The sequence below is a fragment of the Dicentrarchus labrax genome, unplaced genomic scaffold (assembly GCF_905237075.1).
Source record: "Dicentrarchus labrax unplaced genomic scaffold, dlabrax2021, whole genome shotgun sequence".
Classification (NCBI taxonomy): domain Eukaryota; kingdom Metazoa; phylum Chordata; class Actinopteri; family Moronidae; genus Dicentrarchus; species Dicentrarchus labrax.
In genome coordinates this window covers 11175960-11198194 of record NW_026136706.1, presented here as the reverse complement: position 1 = coordinate 11198194, position 22235 = coordinate 11175960, and the positions used below count along the sequence as shown (strand labels likewise).

At 37.9% G+C, this 22235-nt stretch overlaps 1 protein-coding gene across 1 annotated transcript in view; it reads left to right on the top strand.

Annotated features, from left to right (window-relative positions):
* The first annotated feature begins 17073 nt into the window (after positions 1–17073).
* epha6 (eph receptor A6) overlaps positions 17074–22235 on the top strand; it is a 162299-nt gene continuing 157137 nt past the window's right edge. The window contains exon 1 of the mRNA XM_051403099.1: positions 17074–17784. Coding sequence (XP_051259059.1) covers positions 17706–17784 — 79 coding nt within the window. The 5' untranslated portion in view covers positions 17074–17705. The remainder of the gene's footprint in view (positions 17785–22235) is intronic.

Genomic DNA, 22235 nt, shown 5'->3' with positions numbered 1-22235 from the left:
GTATGAGGATATGAGTGGCCACGAGCCCCCCTGCTGCGAGTGGTGTCACATGTGATTACCATTATTTATAAAACTCACTCAGGCTCGGTTGCGTAGTCGGCCTCTCCCGGCCCTTGGCCCTGCACACTACAGTCAATATTTGCACGCAATCCTGAACTGTTGAGAGTTTCCATGGTGGTGAGAGCCTCCATTACATGAAATATTCAGGGCGCACGGAGACTCCCATGAGGCCCAGCGCAGGGTTTTTACTCCGATTTGATTATACGACATGATTTTTTCATGAGCTATGACAGTCCTGTTGAATTAGAGTCAGCTCTGAATCCTTGTGATAGTCACGGAAGCCAGAGAGGAGGAGGAGCAGTCTGTCCTCTTCCCTTACTGTGTCTTTAACTCTCTCTGTCTGAATAAGGGGAGAACAAATTTAAGAAAAGAAAAGGTTCCATTTAAAAAAAAACACAGGCTATGCATCATGCATGTGTCCATGCTTGGTATTACATAATATTATCATGCCTTATCTCCACACAGTACCTAATACCAAATATCTGTCTCCTTTGAAAGGTATTACCCATGTCATTGTTTTTAGAGTGATGCTGGCAGTGATCAACAATTAGCTCTGATATTCATTTGTTCCTTGGCATCAAAGTCTATGAAAGAGCTTTTAGGATAGTGAAACAAAAAAATTGTCTGCATTTTAATGAATGATAACATTATTATTTTTAAATAGTTGTCATGTTCATAACATATTTATCTTAATCATCAATAGTTATGTGGAAAGCAATATATGCTCAATTTAGGGTATAAAAGTCAGTGCACTATAAATCAGTCTTACAGTGAGTATGTTGCCAAACAACAAACTGCATCACATCTATAATTTCAGAGGTGCATGACACTGAGAGGCTGATATTCCACTTTTAATAGAAGGTAAATTTTATTCCTGTGAGCTGGTCTAACCCATGCCAGGTTGCAGAGCAGCCCTATGAACCAGACCTCTATTTCTGCCGCACACATTCACATTGCAATGCCCGATGCAATATATGCCGCCACATATTGTAATTATCTGTAACTTTCTTATGACACACTGTGGCTTTCATAAAGTACTCAAGCAATAATTTACTCTAAACCATTTAAGACAACAGTAATTACAACTAAGCTGTGCTGGATATCAAGGACTAAGTGTTTGTTGAAATGGTCAGCTTGAAAGCCTTGAGTACATGAATACATAAGGGAGTGTGAATGAGAGAGAAAGAGAATAAGAGGAGTAATGCATAATGAAGTATTTGACGATAACAGTGGTGCCACAGACAGTTATGGTATTATGAGCGTAAAATGATCATTAGGGGCTTCTAATGGCAAAATCAGTCATGCTACCACACACAGACACAGCCTGTGTTGAGGGAAGTTAACAATATTGTGTTGTTGCTGTGTGATGATTTTATGCCTCATAAAATATTATATATTTTCTGTGATAGTTGAGAAGCAGAACCTAACATGTTTGCATTGGCTAAATGGCATAGCAAACACTCAAAATAGAAACGCTATGTTATTATGTAAAAATAGATATAATTAAACCCAAGCGGATTAAATATTTATTCACTGACCTATTCATAGAATGTTACTGCTTTTATACCACGTATAGCTACAGATCAAGCAACATTTGATTGGTTTAATTAACACATTCTGGTGTAGATTACACTGACAACACAGATTAACACAATACAGTAAATGTATTGAAAAGATTATAGCTTTACAGTCAGTGGTTTCCAGAATTTTCGTCTATTTTTGAGATAACTGATTACACCTGACTGACATCATATATGGATATTTTATATCATATTCAATGCATAACAATAACAGTACAGAACAACTGATAAACTGTACAATTATTGCATCAGAGATGAGTTTTCCTAATATAAGTCGTATTTCTACAATTCTCTGTATTATGTATTTTCATAATTTTGAACAATCATACATTTGCGTTTAGCACAGAGTGAAGGCTAGCTGGTGTTCAGGGTTTCACTGTGCCCATATCCTGTGGAATTTTTTTTTAAAATTGATTTCTTAAATAATAATCTTTGTAAAACCTTGTCAAAGTTGATGGATTTGTAGATTAATCATTTAGTTGATTGACATACAATTCTCTACAAATTGATATGCAATTAATTGTCTCAGTCATTTGTAAGGTAAAAAAAAACATGTTCCACTCGGGAACCAATAAGAAGAACTTAAATGTTTTTGTTTAAATTACTCGATTTTTGCCATTTTGGTTCTAATTTGCAACTGAATTATCACTTCCCAACCCTTACGTACTTACTAGCTTACCGAGCACTGCATCTGCATCACAAATGTAAATGCTTGTTCCGAGAACCTCCAGATACCAATCCATTCCTTTAAATACCACATTCTTGGTTTTGATTTCAAGTAAAAGGCATGCAACGTTAGTTGACAAAAACACTACTCAATCATTTCTCACCTAACTCCCTCCATTCTGTCTGGTAGTTGTATTTAATCTATTTTTGTTTTTCTGATATCAATAATATGGCCAACAGTCATGAAGGTGATGCCATTATTTTCATTTATGTGATTGCTGTTTACCAGATTCGCTATTTTAAGATTTCCAAAATTTATTAGTATTACCTTGGGACTTATTGCCTATCTCATGTTGTTATTTTATTATTCACTGTGTTGCTCAGTGATGAAAAGTTGCTGTGATATTTTCAGACATGAATCTGTGTGAGTCTGTTCTTTACTCGGACAGTCAAGGTCATTCTCAACACCTGCCTTTGGTCCACTGCACTGATTGTCAGCTGAGTCCAACATTGTCGATTTGGCCTTTTGATTCACAACACGCACACGCTTACATGCACACACACATGCACACACACAGAGTGAGAGTGAGAGATTATTGGCTCTTGGCTTTAACAGACTGAATGCTGGCTTCCCAAACACAGACCTGTTTATGTGTGTGACCCAGCTTGAAACGATATGATTGGTCATGGGCCGAACAACGTGCACAGAATGAGAGTGTGTGTATTTAAAAAACACAAATACACACACGCTGGATGACAGTCTGGGAATACAGATGGAAGATGGACTTCCATCTTTCATTGCCAGGCTAATTGCTTTCCTTAGCTCCATGCTATAGTGACAACAGCTTACAATAGTTTTATAATAACAGCGTACATTAATGCAGGATAGAGCTTGATTCTCCTCTCACACAGCCATGATATGAAGCTTGTAACTTCTGTTGATTGAGTATGATGAGAGTTGTCTTTTATGATCATGATTCTTGCAATATAAATGAATTTAGAAATAAAATTAGCATTACTTGTCTCTCTCTTGTTGATTAAAAGGCTTATAAATGAGATAATTTCTTTCTGAAGTGGTTCAGACTTATTGACAATAACTGGACTAAAGAGCTGCATGATTATTTGTAATTAGCCTTTATTTCCTTCTGATAACGTTTAGATTCTCATCATCAATTACTAACCAGGTAAAGTGAGATTTACATTCATTAAATTAAACTTTCATTCATTATTTAAATGTATATTGCATCTAAAATGTCACATAATGCTTTAACATACTGGCAAGTCTTTGTCAAATGATAGCTTATATCTGTCTGACTTGAGCACAGTCCTTTTAATTGCCATCTTCACTACTTTAATTAGTATTATTCATAACAATGGGCATATTATTTTATAATACAACTGCAGTGAACTTTCATTTGCTCTAAAATTTTTGTTATCAAATACCTTTTGTTTCATTTCCTGAACCACCTGCTACATTCATATTAGTACCAGATAATGACAGAATTATCTTACTTAAATGTTAAATTATCAAACTGTATTAATATAAATGGTGGGGACATTGTATTTTCAAGGAGGTGGGCTTGCTAACCTCAAAAGCCTCTGATAAGAATAGTATTCTCATATTTGTTCATTTTTTTCTTGAGAGATGGACTATTAAAACAAATCAGCATACATTATATCCTTATGCCATTATGACCTGTGGTCCAATGTGTAATTCTTGTTGTATAGTTGGTTATTCATATAAATAATTTATTTTTATAATCAAAATGTATTATATTTACCATCTGAAAGATTTATAACTGATATCGGGCTATTGGTTGGATTCAGCTTGACTTTGGTAGAAAAAGTTCAGTTAGTTAAAACTACTCTCTACTCTGCTGCAGTACATTTTTTTTTTTTGTTTGTTTAAAACTGATCTTGAATGAATAAAAAATATTGATGAAGTGCAGTATCCACTACACAGGCAGACTCAGTTTAGCAACAGGGGCCTCCAGATTGGAAAGTTCTGGTTTTGAAAGTGCTGTTCTGGATATAGTACCTGTTGGAGCTTGTTGATACTATTATGCTGTATTTTTGAAGACCACATAACCACACAGCTTCAGTCTATCAGTAAGGAAACTGTTTTCATCCAAGCTCCAGCTGAGGCTCAGTGAATTCAGAGCTCTTAAAGGGGCCTGCAAAACCTACAGATGGAGCACTTTAAATATAAACCCAGTTGTATACTGTGAGGTGACATTCATGTTCAAAATACCTTCCTTATCCCCACTTGAACTATATGCTTTAAAATACAAACTCTTTATAATGATTGGATGATTAGTTTGTTATAAAGCTCAGAATCTATGAAATAGCCTAACTTAGCACAACAAAGGCAAAAAAAGTGTCTTACTAAACAAGTCTGATCATTTAAAAAAAAAAAATCTTCCGCTAAATTTCCATTTTATCATAATTATATTTTTAACACTGGTTTGTTGTGTTGGATGGATGGGGGAAAACTGCATTATTACATTTTTTTGCATATTTTAAATAAATCTCACAAAACTTGGCATGGCACATACACTATATGCATAAAATGTTACCATCCAGCAAATGCCGGCCATCACAAATCTATGATTTTTCTTGGCTGGTCTCGTCAAACCATGCATCCATGCAGACCTCCAATTAATCAATTTTGTCAGGCAAAAAGGTCAAGTTTGCATATTTGCTATTCATAAGCAGCAATACTCACTGTTTTATCTCAGACTGTAATGCTGAGGGAAGCCTTCTGCTTTGGAACAAATCAAACCCATCACTTGAGAGTGCTGCTCTTTCTGGTGACTGTAAGGATCAGACTGAGCAACTGTGTCTGATTGTTGGACAACACTGTCAGTCCAAGGTAAAGCGCTGGACAAATGCCAGTGTGACTTAAACAATGCAATTGTCTCTCCTCATTCAGGACCTTCCATATCCTGGAGTGAATTAATGCCAATTTAGCTCCAAATTGATTGTTAAATGGAAATTGACTTAACCAGTGCAAACTATGTGCACTGAACTGTGATAAAATATCACACATTTATGATGTATATAACCTCAGTAAATTCATGGCAAAAGCCGCATTTCACAACATCCCTCATAAAGCATAAACAGAGGCCTAAAATGTAGGATGGCAGTTTGAAAAGACTGCTTTGTGTTATCACTGGTCTAATTGAAGTGGTAACAGCTTCATCACTACAGCCGTAGGGTGTGGAGAAATGAAGAGTACAGACTGTGGTTATCTATTATGGTGCTAATTATAGGAATATGCCTTGGGCTTAGCAACTGTCCCTGGCACTACGCTATCTGTAATCTGTTGCAAAACTTGAGAGTGCTTTACAAGGTTAGAAATGAGATGAAATAGACTGCACAGTGGATGTAGCTGATGTTGTATTATCCGACGGTATTATCTTCAAACAAAAACAACAAAATTAGCTTTGAAATTAGAGAAAAAGTTTGATTGGGACTATTATTGGGTTGTACATGCATTTGTGTGCGTGTGCGTGTCTCTGTGTGTGTGAGCAGCTGCGTACGGGTGATTATGGTGTGACAGCTGCTGACAGAGAGCTCGACTTGAGGCAAGTGAAGAGGTCTTAAATAAGGCAGTAGCTTTCTGAGTAGCTACACTCTTCTCTGTAAGCTTTCCCCCTCTCTGAAAGGCTGCAATTACCATGTCAGCTGCTATAATGCTAACATGAAGAAAATAGCTCAAGCTAATTATTCACTCTCTTGTTCAGTCAGTACGAAGCGGGAGGACTGGGAAACATAGAAACTGTGATATGGACAAAAGCATGGTAATGACTCAAACTGATGACAGATTAAATATGCAATGTTGGTCCTCAGATGTTAACGTTCTGCCAGCTTTGTGAAAATACTGTTACACTTTTGCCCTCTTAGAAAGAGAGATACTTGCTGGATTACAGAGTTAAGACTTGAAAACTGAGATACACCTACACCAATAGGAGGGCTCTGTGGAGCCTATCATGCAATATTTTTCAAAAGTTTTTATGTTTGAATCAAGATGACATTGAGACTTGAAACCAATGAATCAGTATAAGGAGCACCAGACAGAACCTGGATAGTGTGAAGAAAAGCATTACCTGAGTCAGGATTTTGCTTATAATAATAATCGAGCAAGACATTTTAATACTTTTTACGAGTTTGGATTTGTTTGCACTGGCAAGTCAAAGACATTGTGTTGAGTGCTATTTTAGGTATTTAGCAAGTTGTGTGTAGCAGGACCATGTGGACATTTTTAGTTTTAGTTTTTTTCTGTGGTAATGGTGCCTGACAATATGAGCAACATGTTATCACTTATTCATGAGACAAAAATAAATATATACTGTATAAATAGTCTATTATATTATATTATATATATATATTTGAAGTAAAGTAACGTATTGACTTGTAAAGAAAGCTGTTATTGAAAATGTTAGGGTTGATAAAATAAACTACATTTACTGTTGTATGTCGGTTCAATCTGATGTTACAACAAAGTAACAATATAAGATATTTAAGTATCACACCAGTGTTAGCATGTTAATGCTTTCAGAGTTTTCTTACTATAAACTGATCAAAAAGGGACGAGAGCCTCAAAGTGTCTTAATCTATCAATACTGCTCTGTCAACAATACAATAATTTCTGCTTGCACAATATGACTGCTGATCTTTGTGTACATTTTTTGTCTACTAGGACATCAGATATCGGCAGTAGGGTTAATTGATATTGATTGGTGTCGAATTAGACTTCAAAAACTTGAATCTGTGTCCGCGGTTATACTGTGTGTTGTGTTAATGTACATGTAACATAGTCATCTGAACTTGATGGGCTTGAGAAAGAGTGACCATTTTCACTTCTCACATAGTCAACATATTTTTGCTTCAAATGTAAGTGATGTGATTTTGTCATATCAGCCTGTACAGCTTACATCTCATTACACATAAACCAGGAGCTATCTTTGTTAAGATCCCTTGCTGAGCGTGTTTTTTTAATGGCTAACTCGAAGTGTTTGAAGTGTAAATGCTCTATTTATAATAAAAAAAGTAGCCGTATTGGGTCCTTACTTCTGTAGAGTTGTGTTGATGTTACCTCTGAACCAGTTCTTTTACAGTCTACCCTGTATTTGCAATTTTGTAGGAATACTCCGTTTACTTCCTTGCCCATCAAAAGGTAAGACTCTCACTGTATATAAAATTTGTTTTTTTCCTTTTATGAAGGGAATAGATTATTTCAAGTTTATATACTTTGAGGACAAAACTTCTTAAAGATTTAATAAGACTAGGAGCAAAGTCCTCTTATCAAAATCACTCAAACTCAAAGGTCATTCAGAAATTCTGCCACTGCGCGCAATTAGTGGCCCCCTGGTGAGAGATGTGTTTAAGTGGCTTAACAGATTTTATGTGGTCGGATGTTGATGTTCTTTCTCATTGAAGTTACTTACAAGTACTTTTATTTCCTAACTCATGATGCACTAGCCTAATGAGACAGCTCTTCAAGTTTGACTGCTGGTTTCCATCCTCTGAAATAACCCTATCCTCATATCACCTACATCATTTTTGATGCTTCCATATTACAAACTGTACAATGAATGTTATCCATGTCCAATGTGTCAGTTTCAGTCTTACAGATTAATTAAAAAAAAGGTCCTATGCACTGTCCCATGCATATTTGTTTTGTCCTCAGCGATCACAAGAAAGTATGGAAATTAAACACTGGTTGAAAAATATCAGTAAAACCTACTATACCTAGGAAGTCAGCCACATACAGTAAGATATGTAAAGGTATGTTATTTCACTTTATATGTTAGTTTACTGTGATTGTCACGCTGTGCCCACGGTATGATTATGTGACGACTATATAGTGTCCAGTGATTGATAAGAGGCAGGCGGCAACACAGACGCATTGTTACTGCATTATTTATCCAGCTGTAGCACTTACATAGCTCTTAGTGGGCCCTTTGACTTCACAAACGTACACACGTGCATGTTGGCACTCGTATGTCCATACACACACACATACACAATCTTGCACCTGTCCATGACTGACAGAAGATTTTGCCTTGTCATTATTTATCTCCCTGACGCCATTGATTTAACTGAGTTGGATGGTTCCCTCTAATCCCTTGGGTTATTAGAATTTTGATTAAAAAAGCTTATGGAAATGGACAGGCATCTCAAAAAGGGACAAGAACTTCTCCCAGAATCCATCATATCACTGTGTAACAGTGCTGATGTAGGGGTATCAATACCATCCCCATGTCTGGATTATGTTATCTAACACACAAAGACAAAATGTCTCACAAATATTTATTGTTTACACTTTACAGCACCAAGTTACTGTATTTACTTCCCCAGAATTAAATCACCTGCATGTGTAATTTCTAAATCCGGAGGTCACAGAGTGCTTAGACTATAGGTGATCCAATGATTCAGCATGCAAATAGATTGACATATTACACCAAAGCTTTCTTTTCTTCTTCTCATTTGAGTTAAATTTATTCATGCCAGAATAAACAGCTACATTCATTGTTAAATCCCTAGGCACGAAACTCATTTAAATTGTTGCCAGTTAGTTGTTAATAATTACTGAATAAACAATATTTAACCTTGTTTGGCCGAAGACCAACAGTGGATTTGTTATAAATATTAGCTCAAACTTTCTGCTACTAAAGTTGGTGTTACAAGCAATACCAAACTAAATTGATGTCATTGTTTAAATCCCACTGTCATGCTGCTAACTTATGCCCTATAGTAAGTCGCACACTGCCCAATACACATTACTTACTTTTCAACCATATTCTGGCAGTAGATTCCCCTATATCTGTCCATTTTAAAGTACCCAAAACAACTTACATTGTCAATATTTATGTTGGATGACAATTAATTAGACATTTTTGTTGTTGTCTGGTTGAACTTGTCTGTCAGGGTCAAGCCAGTGTAAAATAGCAAGTTGCCACCTTGATTGCAGAGTTCTTGTTCTTAATTTTATTTTAAATGAATCTTTTCTGACTTCTGTGTTTTCTCTGATACAAATTAAGGGTGGTGCTACCTATGTAGAAGATTCATATCTTCAATGACATAGTGTTTTTAGTGCTATTTCAATTAACTAACAATTTCTAATAGCATAGAATAAAATAGTGTATTTTTTTGTTAAAATAGTTATTTTACAGCAGGAAAAATAAAGACAACCACTGCTGTATCCAGTTACACGGAGGTCATGAGAACCAGGCTCTAAAAAGCCATGTCTGACAGAGTGGTGCTCTCTCACCCTATTTAGCCCCTGTGATGGATGGGTCATTTTATACACCATTAATCCATCCATTTGTCAATTACTAATGGAAATTTTGGGGCTGAGGCTGGGGTGTGTTCGGGGGCAGGTTTCAGGAACTGTCGAGTCGCCGAATGCCATCTTGCATCACTGCTGACTGTAATTACAGAACCTGTCTGAAAAGTAACAGGAACACTCATCCCAAAAAAGGTGCAATGGGTGATAATGATGTTTATTGCGCTTCACGACTATTATCAACACCGTCATTTCCATTTGGAATACATTTTGTATTTGGACTGTGAACATGATTGGCTGAGTACCATACATTGTTTTGTTGTATAATAAGCATTCACTGCAAGACAAGTGGCTTGCTGATGGCACTCTGCTGAGTGAGCAAATTATACTCTGTTTGTACGAGAGAACATCGCATTTAGAAACAATGGAGAACAGAGATGGATTTGTTCCCAGACACCTTTCAAAACTCGTTTAATGAAAGACAATGTGCAGGAATTATGGGAGATTATGCAAATAACTATGCAATGGTGTACTCAAGGGTTTGTTATGTTGTTCCATCCCTTCTATCTAAAGTCTGAAGAGTAGAAGAGCACATCAGACGTGTCTTTATTTTTTGCTGTAGAATAAATACTATTCCAGTTACTTTGTTTTACAGCTGTTACAAATTATAAAGCACTTATTTACAAATTCATGAATATTTTTTTCTTTTTGGTTATTTTATATACATACATACTTGGTAATTCTATTCTGCAAAAAGTATCAAAGTAAGGGGAAAAAACTCAGTAATAAATCGAGATATAAAAAGTAAAGCCAGGAGACAGAGAGGAGAAAGAAAGCCTCTTAAATAGCTGAAGGGACATTATGGAGGTTGAAAAAAATGGTTTATGAGAAACTATCTGCTGTCAGTCCCTGGAAATTACCCTGGCCTGTGAAGGCGTCCCGTTTCCTTCCCTCATCTCTGAACGATGGGCGGATGTCTCTTTAACAGCTGGGGTTACCGACACACCGGCTCTCAGGCCTGATGAGCTGCTCTCTCTATTTGCTCTGCTCATTCTCCTGAGCACCGTGGCCATCCAGATTAGAGCCTATGGCCCATTAGGCAGCCAGGGAGGTGGGCAACCTCAGAGGTGTAGCACAAGTGTGTATGAGAGTGTGCCTGTCGGTGTGCAGTAGGATAGACACTACAAGTCATTCTGGGAAAAATTGGTCTGTAGAAAAGTTTGTGCTCTTGTACGTCTATTTTTTATGAGGACCAAATGTCCTAACAAGGACATAAACCCGAGGGAAATATACTTCACTTTCGACAGTTTAACACAAAGAGTTATTTTAACATGTATGACACGTATTAACGTTTAATCAAGATTAGGCAGCATGTTTACTCGTTACTGTGAACACACTAATTTGTGAAGAATGCAGGATGAAAATGTCATAGGAACTGAGTATGTCACTTGTCAATTGGCGTGCCCTAGACTGGGACATTATGCAGATTTTCTGTTAATGAAATTGGAGTTTCTCTAAGTAGGGCAATTTTCTGCTCATCACTTTTCATATTAACTAACCAGTTCTTTTTCTTTATTCCAAATTTAGTGTTGTGGGTATGCACTTCCCACTCACAAACTGACATAAAAGAAAATAAGATATTTCAATGGTTAGTAAAAGTTAAAAACTTTTTAATGTCTAATTAATGTAGACATGCCCTCAAAGTAGAATGGCCTAAATCCAAATGTAAATATACGAATTGAGCTGTGTGCATAATAAAAGTATGAAAAGCTAATTTATGTCACGTTCTGTGTTAAATGCTACTTTAAAGAATATACTGAACATCCCACAGGGAATGGTTTACTGAAAAAAAGCAATACATAAAGGCCTTCATGTTTAGTCTGTGTGAGATGCTGGCATGATTTACCAACTTGGCTAAAGGTGACAAAATTAGTTTGGAAAGCTTCCAGCTTCATGCTGCACTACGAGTCTTTGAAGGTGTTATATCTATTTTTCACAAACTTTACCCACATACACATTGATATACCTTTATACGAGCCAATAAATCAGCTGTCACTCTCTCTCGTGCACACGGTGATGTAGACAGTGAGAGGGCAAGGTGCAACCAAAACACACCTAGTGTAGGTTACAGTTATTGGGACCACACACACAGAATATATTATTATAGAGCACTTGGAAAGTGCCTTCTGTTATTTTGTAATTTGTTTATGTTTAATCAATATTCTTATAATAACATGTATTAAGTGGCGAGACAATGTGAAATGCAGCAGTCAGCCGGGTTCATTGGAAAAGCTCTAAAAACTCACTGCACACTACCTGCTCAGCAACAAACAGCAGGCAGACACATATGACAACATGCTGGTGAACATAGTGGAGTATTTAGCAGCTAAAGAGCAATATTCCCACCATTGGCAGCAACCGAAAACAGAGCCAAAAGTGAGTGAATGTTAGACTACGTTAGAAGATTTGCCAGGTATCCACAAGAAGTGGATATCACAAGACATGATACGTCAGTGATGTGTACACAACTTGTTTCCACTGGCCCCAACTGACCAAAATAAATCAGTTCAGGTTTATATCTTAAGCTTTATGGCTTAACCCTGGAAGAAATCCCTGACCAAACACCAATGCCTGTACCATGTGTAGGTTAACACTCTCCACTTTGCTCCACCCTCAGGGGCCTGTGTTTACAGGCCAGACAGCTATATACAAATGTATCATGTAAATCAAAAGCTGAGCTTGATTTTGAAAAAACAAATGGGAAGACAAGGCAGACTGTAAATTGCTGCAGGCAATTTTGAAGCACTGTAATCACGTTTTGTTTTTGAGAAATTGTTTTTTCCACTGTCACTGCTTTGTGTTATGCTATTTGAAAATATTCAATGTCATCCTCGCCTTGGGCAACAAAATGAGGGTTTATGTAGATAACCGAGTGTTCCTTCAGGGCCAATGTGTGCCAGTGATCAAAAATAGGAAAAGGAGTTCATTGTTGCAGTATGAAACCTTTGAGTCTTAAAGGTTTATTGAGGATGGGAAAACTATGACAAAATCATTAATGAGTCAACATGTATAAGTTGCAAAACTGCCTCAATATTGTATTGTGTCTTTTCTTTAATTGGTACACTAGAGCAGTGAGTAGTTAACACAGAGATTCAGAGCTTTGTTTTGTCGACCCAGAACTTAACTGCCCTATAAGTCCTTAGACAGGACAGCCAGTTTAATTACTGTATCTTCACCTGGCTTGAACTGGATCAACAACAGCTGGACAAATTGAATTCCAATATTATTATTCTGTGGAGTCATTCACTTTTTCTAAATTTGACAATTTTTCTTCCAGACTATAAACATGTTTATGGATTTCCCCAGAATTATATTCTTGCTAGAAATTTCATCCTTGCAGGTACCCTCTTAAACAGCACTTTATTAAAACCCTTACTAATTAGTGAGTTATAGTGGAAAGCACTGGATTTTTATTTGGTTCTTTGTATTAGAAACAATCAGGCTTTGTTTGAAATTATTAAGACTTAATACATTCAAATTGGCCTCATATTTTTTTAGATATTTTATTATAAACATGCTTATACACTGAATGTACTACCATTTAGTCAACATCGACCTCAAACATGTACTTTTTTTTCATTTGCATCTACTATATAACAGCAGAAACCCAAACCGATATGTTTGAAATTGTAGCATCAAGCTGTGTTTAGGTGGAAAAAGGAATTGTTATTGAGAAGTAAGAAAAGACTAAAGATAGGCCCATTTCTTGAAACATGTCTTGTAAGTCAGTGACTTTAGGTCTGTTGAAGCTAAACGTAATTTGGAGAAATCTGCTTCTTGTGTTGGGGGTAAGTACAAGAGAGGCACCAAAACATGACATTTATAATTTACTGACAAATAAGTTTGTTTGGACTATAGTAAGAATGACAGACTGTGAAGTCATGTTATCCACTTATCTAGGAATCATAACAAGACTAAAAGTCTGTGAGTCTGTACTGAAACATTGATGCTTTGAGCCAACATCAGCATGCAAAAATGCTTACAATGACAATGCTAACATGCTGATGTTGACAGCTGAGGTCAATGGAACTGCTATTAGTTTTGCAGATATTTCATAAATCAAAGTGTTAGACATGTTAAAGGTCCAGTGCGTAGGATTTAGTGGCATCTAGCAGCTCCCTCGCTTCACCCTCTCATTCCAAGCGTGGAGGAGAAACTACCATGGCCGCAAAATGCATGTAAAACATGAACACCCTTATCTAGAGCCAGTGTTTGGGAAAGTGTGGAGACATGGCAGTTCAACATTGCAGACTCCATTAAAAGACAGCTCATCTTTACATATAAACGGTTTGTTTTTTATTTTCAGGTGATTATACACTAATGAAAACATAGTTATGAACATTATATTAAATTTCTGCCAATAGATCCGCCTAAATGTTACACACAGGACATTTCAAATTTTGAGTTTTGACTGATGGATCTTAAGGAAAAATCATAGGATGACCAAAGTTACTCTAATTCATCCATTCATGAATGTCTATACCAAACCTCAAGACGGTGCTACAGGAAAAGTTGGGAGATCACTAAAGTCATTAGGATTCATCAATTTGCAATTTGGAATAATGAATGTCAAAGTCAAATTTTGTGCCAATCCATCAACTGGATGTGAAAATATTTCACTTTCACCATCCACCATGTATATCTGTACCATGACAATCCATCCAATAGCTGTTGTAAACTTCATGGTGGCACTAGATGACAAAGTAATGGACTCAGAAAAGTAATTAGGATTCATTCCCTGGGGAACTTTAATATCTGTATCAAATAGCAGATACGGCGATTATCTTGCATTTTGAGATTATCAGCATCGTCCAATGTCTGCGCTCACAAGACCGATAAACAAAAAATGTCTTGACACATCTGCAGGCAGCCTTGTCAGTGTGTCTGCTGTGGAAGGATATTAGCGCTTCCCCTTGTGAAAAGTGTGTTTCAAGCCCCTGAACTATAACTCTCATGAATCCTGTTGTAAACATATGCCTGAATTTCCTCTAGAATAGAATAAAATAATGCATGGCTTTTCTTTGTTTTGATACTGGCATTATAGTTCAGCCATCGGCAGCCCTGCTCTCTAAATATTTGACCTATAGACCAACTCATTGCCATCCCTAGAGCCATGTTGCTAGAATGACAAAAAAAAAATAGCCCACCAAACAACATGACCCCAGACTCGGCAGTGTTGAAGGAATTTGGAGTGGAAATTTCCTGTAGGCCTAAGTTTTTTAACAGTTTGGATTCAATCCACGTGTGGGGCACTTCTGAATGAGCTGGTACTTCATTGTGAACAGGACATTAGTGAAGCCATTAGCACTATAAAGTCTCATTGTCTCTGTCAGTTGTGCTGATGTGGTCTCGTTCCAGCTCTTTGCTTGTGATGAGTACAGATGGACGAAGCTTGTTCTCTCTGGACACGGGGAATCATAGCTCACAGTTAGGCCCCCTATACACTACAGTCACACCTCATTGACCAACATTACAGCAAAGGAAACCAAATCATTGCAGGGGGGTGGCAGTAGTGGACCTCTTCTCAACACTTTGCCCCCTTTGCTCATCATTCTCAGTCATCACCCTCAACAGGGATGAGAGATGATTTAAATCATTTGCAATATGTTCTATTTTGCATTTGTAGTAGTAGTATTACTAGTAATAGCATTAGAAGTACAGTAGTACTAACTCGTGTATTTATATTGGATATAATAATCATTGTAGTAGGAAAAAAAGAAGTTAATGTACACACTATCTCATAACCACAGATGAAATATAGTGAAAATAAAGAATTTCAGGCCAGAAGCCGAACATTTGCAGAGATGTAATATATTGCTGTTTAGGTATAAAGGAATAAAGTAGTAGCAAGTGTGAAAGTGTCTAGAATATTTAATTCTGTGTCCCCATCAATGACAAATCTACCCTACACACGCTGTTGCCACCAGTTTAAAATTTCTATAACCTCCTCATTCACTGCGAAGGGACCACAACATTTATCCATCTATTTATAGCTGCAATACATCTGCACAGTGACGTTAATAGCTTGATCCATTTCTGTAGAGTGTGCAGCCTCCCTCCAGCAACAATAGACACAAACAGGCCGCTGTGGTCAACATATTCTACCTTACAACCCTCCGTCCTCCAATGTGTTAGGGTTTGTAACAAAGTCAGTAGTCAGTTGGCAGCTTCTCTGAATTGTTTGGTGATTGGCTGGGAGCTAAGTGGTGGTGACGGATTGTGATGTTGATGTATTTACCCCCTCTATGCTGACAGGAAGCTGTTCCTATGTCCTGATTGACTGGGTCTCATCACAGCAGCCAGCGTTGCTTTGTTTAACCCGGTCAGGTTGGGGAGGGTTTGCTTACTCACTCGATGAGACGTCCATGAAGATGAGAGGAAGACCTTCCCTAATCTTGGCTGACATTGGCAGCTTGGCAAGCAGAGCAGCTCACTGTTGCACTGCAAATGCATGGATATGAAGCTACACTTCCTCTGAGACAAAGTTTGTTGTACGGACATGCTGAACATGAGATGGATATTCCACATTAATACTATTGGTTGAATTGTTACTATGTGTAAAATATAACGTTTTTCAGGCGCAAAGATATCCAGCATTATTTTCAAAATGTTGTAGTTTTCAGATGTTGAATTAGTTAAACTTGTTATGGGGGAAAAAAATAAAATAAAATGAATTAAGTAATTTTAATTATTATATGTGATCAAATCAGTTTCCCGAAGCAGGGAATCTGTGCATTATGACTTGAAGTGAGGGATTCATCAATTGGACAGTTTATAGTAATTGACAGTGGACTTCTGGAATGCTGTTTATTTGTATCAACGACTTCCAGATATAATTTTAGAAAAAGCTTATTTCCCAATGAATAACTATGCTGTCAACGGAATAAGTCGTTTTTTTTATCCATTATTCACTTTCCAAGAATTTGTCTCCAGAGGAAATCATCACCACAGTCTGTCTGTCTACTGTTTATAGTTACTAATTTAAAACTAAAGTGTATGATGTATTTTCCCTTTAACTGCTGGTAAAGGAGGCTGAAAGTATGGCTATAGGCCACAATGTACCAGATCCACATAATTCACGTCTAATGCATAAAGCTACATTTGAAAAGACACTAGAGAGATTATAGGAGTCAAAATTAAAGGTTAAAACAGGAATGAATGCATCTACTCATTTGTTTGAAGTTTTAATTGTTCATTGATTTCAAAGCTGCAAGTACAGTTTAAATTCATTTTAATGTATTATTATTTCACCAAAACATGTACAAGAAACTTGATGCTGATGACAAATATCATGTTGTGTAACCCTGGTAACATTACATACCAACAGGGGGTCTATTTTACCATTTTGAGGTCCTTGTGGAAAAATTTGGGAAGCCCTGCACTTGAACCAGTGAGATACACACACACACACACACACACACACACACACGCCATTGCCTTGTCAGCTAACCCCCTCTAGTGCCGAGCATCCTGCACAGATGCGCACACAGTCTCCCACTGTGGCCGCCGCTTCAGTTTCTCCTCCGCTTCATCCCCAATCATTCCTCTGTTTGCCGTCCCCATCTCGCGGACCGGGCTGCAGACAGAGAGCTGGTAGTCCGAGGGCACATTGCGTTCCAACAACAAGGATTTCTAAAGTCTGTCACGACTCTGTGCGCCACGGAGACGCACTAGATTGATATGGACATTTTAGTGTATCTTTAAAACAATGCAATATCGGCGACTGAAGTCCCTGGGACATCTTCAAAGTTGTTAGGAGCTAGGTGTTTCTCACCTCGTCTGAACATTTGATTTCACTTTAGATATTTGTGCGACTTTATCCAAAATATCTCCGTTCCGCGCCATCGCCGCCGCTGCCGCTGCCTCCAGGTAAAAAGGGATGGATCTCCTCTTGTTCCTTCAACCAGCAGCTCTCTCCAACTGGGACCGAATGTAAGTAGCAGGACCAGTGGATCGGTGCTTGTGGAGGATCCAGCCGCGCGTTTCTCTGACTACGTTACCTCTCGGCTAGAAGTACCTCAGATAAAGCTATAGATGTGGCCGCAGACATGAGTTTTGGAAACAGATTTTTCCTCGTTTCACTCTTTCTTGGAATTGTCATCTCTCGCTTCGGCCATTGCAACCAAGGTGAGTTTAATGATCCACTCCTGAGAGATACCTGAATTTGTTTAGCCTATAAGCTGACAGTTTAGTTTCTATTGCAGTGCTTTTTCACGCATTCCCTGATTTCAAACATTTATGTATACACACTGCACTGGTATTACTGTAAGAGTCGATACAATAAAATGTAAATAGTTAAACTGATAACATGCCGTCAGTTATTAGAGACTGACTTTCATGCACAAGTGCGCAGAAACTGAGAAGTTTGAAACGTCAAATGTATTTCTTATTTGCCTTTATCTCTCTTTTCGTCCTCTCTTTTATTTGTGAAATGAAAAGGTAGCCCTGGATATGGAGAAAATCTACTTGGATTACAAATATATATTCCCGTTCATACATTTATGTGCATGTCATTGCTTATTTTAGTCTTAATTGTCTCGAATTACGCATTCTGTTCGCAGAGAAATGCACCATGACAGAATCCAGATTTAAAGTTTACTGTTTTCTTAGTAGTTCAATGGATTGCCTCAGCTCAGTTTTTATCCCAACACTGAATCAGATAATAAAACGAAATACAGTTTTTATGGAAATCAGCTGCTGAAGTGACAACCCTGAGGCTGCTTTAATTACACATTCTACTTCACACACACACACACACACACACACACACACACACATACACATAATCGCAGAGACAGACACAGTAGACAGTAGAGCAGCCACAGATTGAATCATTAAGTGGGTGACAGAGAGTGTGTGTGCAGACTTGCATATCTGTTGTCTGTGCTGTGGGTGTTAGACACAATAAAAGGTTCTGAGCCGTGCACGGTTTTGTGCGTGCTTAAATGCACACAAGCACACATCTGTTTTGTGCTGCATGCCTCTGTGTCTGTGTGTGGTGTGTGTTCAGTGTGAGTGTGTGTGTCATTGTACACACACGGAAACACTCCTGGATCCTTATTTTGCAAAAGCTTTCTGTCCACCTGTCTTATTATGTGATCCGAGAGTGTGTGTGTGGGTATGGCTTTTGTGTGTGTGTTCCTCTGTGGCCCCACGTGCGCGCACACACACACACACACACACACACACACACACAACTGCTGCATCAGTGAGGTTTAAAATAGTCTTATTGATTGTACGGGACACAGCGGGATCTGCCCCCCAGGTTATATTTTATTGTTCTCTCAGTTCAATAAGAGCGATGCAACTCCCTGTTCTCCTAGACAGCTGCTACATAACTGCCTCACTCTGTGTTTTTCTCTGCCACAGATTGAATGATTGAACTGATGTCTGCTTTCTATTGTACTTTAGTCTTTCATATTGACTGGTCTGGGACCTCAGTAGCACAATTGCAGTCGTTTTCTACCACAGAACGGTGCAGCTCTGAATAGAAAAACCAATAATAACTCAGATGACAAAGAAAAGTATCTCATTAGGTGCTGAGGCATACATTTTTCTCACCTTGCTACATCGCACTAGCTTCTCAATGTATTACTTTCACATTTGCCAAATTAATTTCCTGCTGTGTAGCATGGCTCAATGGCTTCGTGGGATTGATTGTAGGGGACAATTCAGTGTTGGCACTGCATGATTATTGAGGAGACTCAATATGTGCAGGGGAATGAATGCAAGTGTCTGTCCAACCTTTCTGCCCAATTCACGTGGAGATCCAGGCACCATATGACCATGAAAAGGAAAACTGGTAAACACACAGTTTTCCCTGCTCAGCTACAGTATACACTATGTTATTTGGTAGGCTGGGGACAAAACCGAGCACCTTCACACAGTAGTGTTTTAGTGTAGTTTGATGCTTCTGACCAGAGACAAACAGAACTCCAAGATTGGGGATTTCACAAACAAAATTGGGCGAGATGTCAGCTGTTAGGAGAACAATAAAAACCAATCACCTTTTGCCTCTCGCTTGTGTGCCTCCCCTCACAGCAACATATCAGACAATCCCTCACATCAACCCAGCTGGGATTGCAGACAGTTATTAACAAAGCTCTACTCACTCACTGCCAGGTTTGAACAAGCCTGTTTTCCCCATCAATAGATCTCTTCCCATAATCTTTACTTTTCTTTCACTTTTTTCTCCGTTTCCCTCCCTTGTGAAGTTGGCAGCAGCTATATTTATTATAATGAACATTCACAAATCTCATTTACTAACCTGATTTTTTGAGCCCTTGTAGAATTTTCCCCGAGCAGAAGATTGCTCATACCCAGTAAATTGGGAGATGATGTCTTTGTTCCATACTTCTGACAATGTTCAGATTGTTTTTCCTGACAGAGATATTCAGCTGTGAAAAATCAAGAAAGCAATCCATCCTTCAAAAATGGATGAGTGAAATGAAAGCACCACATGTGAATGTTATTTTTGTTGGTCAAATGCATCTCACTGAGACATGCCTGATCTTACAAAGTGTGAAGCCATTCAGCAAAATATGGAAGAAAACTGTTGGTGGGGCTGATTACAGTTACAGATTGCAAGACTCAAAAGCTATGAAGTCATCATCACAATAACTCTTTGCATTGATTTATGTGAAGGGCTGATAAAAGCTTTTGCTCTCACTAGTACCACCCGCAGGGCACCAAGATTACCCTCACTGCTGTAGATGAAGGAGATATTCACCAGCAGTGTGCTGTCAAGGAAAATCAATCAATCAGCCAACCCAGAGCAGCCACAAAAAATGTTAACTCTGCACCTTTGACATGCAAGCCACAATGTGTGTTTGTGTATGTGCGCATGTCAGTACTTTGTGGACACTTACTTTCAGTATTCATGCATTTCCATTTACTCTGAAACTACTACTTCGAACAAACAATTTAATATTATTTTTAACACTGGAGATACCAAGATTTTTGTCCATATTTGTACAGTTGTATACATAAGCTACAACAGGTCTGTAAAATGTCGTTTTGTCCATGTGAAAGTTATCTAAGTTTGTACCTTATTAGTTGAGCACATGCTGCTACTTGTAATAAAAGGTCTTTCCACAAAGGTTCCCTACCTAGAGACCTAGATGACTCCAGGCTGGAGACAGTTAATTTAGAAAGAGCTTGGCTTCCTCAAAGGCATTCCTGCATTAAGATAATGATTGTTGAGTTTTATTGCATGCAAGCTTTATGGCCACCTGGTGAACAGGATTCACTTTTGAGGAAAATAACTATCAAAGTCATGAATGCGCATATGCCTCAGTGAATGCTGTTTAATTTTAAAATGTAATTTATTGAATTAGCTTTGATATTGAATAGACCGTGCTGGTACTGTTGCATATCTTAGCAAATTAACAACGAGTTGTGCTTACTTACATGCAATATATTATCTGTGTTCAGTATGTAACACATGCAGGTTTCAGGCTGATATTCTGCAATTTAGGCTTTCATTTTTTGATACACCATGTGCTGCAACCTGGACACATCGTCATTGTTGAATCTGGGGTCATCAGGTGTTTTGGGTCTTAACATCAGACACACTCATCTGGGTGACCCAGCCTGTGGTGATCAAGCCCTGACTTGTGTCCAGATAGCGCATTCCCCACGTGTAACTCCCTCTTCACACAAAGCCAAGGGGAACCCTTTCCCAGTATGTTAAGTGAATCAATTTGCAGACACTTGAAACTATTTTGAGTTAAGGGCATTAAACACCACCCACTCTGATGTTTTCACTTGTTTTGCCTAATTAGAACTCTTTTTAGGATTTTGTGGATGTGCATAGACTGAGTTTTATTGACATGTTGATAATATTCTTTTTAGCTTTGTTTTTTAGCTTTTTATCATCATTGTTTGTTCACAGAGTTTGGTGAGCTCAGCATCATTCTCCAACCAACTCCAACCTGAGCATAGGTCTTATTAGTCCAAATAAGTGAAAACACCTGTGTAGGTCTGCAGGGCTTTTAAGTAATTGAATGCAACACCAATGACTTATGAAACCCTCAAATGCTGGAGTGACCATCGCACACACAGTCCTTTTTTGCTGGTCAAAGTTCACCAAAGTTGAACTTCGACCGTGATATCACATGATGACTTCCAAAAATGACAGGGAGCTTTTGTGTATTCAATGTATTTAGTAGAAAATCATAGTATAAACTTCCAAATGTAATGTTATGGGGATATTGTCAGTTATCTGCAAGTAAGTGTTTTTTTGAATGAGATATGTCCAAAACACTGCTGTTGCACTCTGTGGGCTCTTCTAGCTACAACAACATGCTTATACTTAACATTGTAGCAACAGTACTTGACCCAGTGTTGAATGGCTAAATTGCACATTATTGGCAAGAATTCCCTTCACTAATCTCTCATTTAAAAACACTTACAGTATATATCAGATCTAATCAACCACATTTGAAGATTTGCTTTGCTGGTATTTATTATGTCGTTGAATGTTTGATCTTGGTGGAGTGTGGAGATGTGTTGAAAATCCTGTCATGCCTGTCAGGTTGCCTCAGCTATGGACAGATTTCCATTTCACAGCATATCAT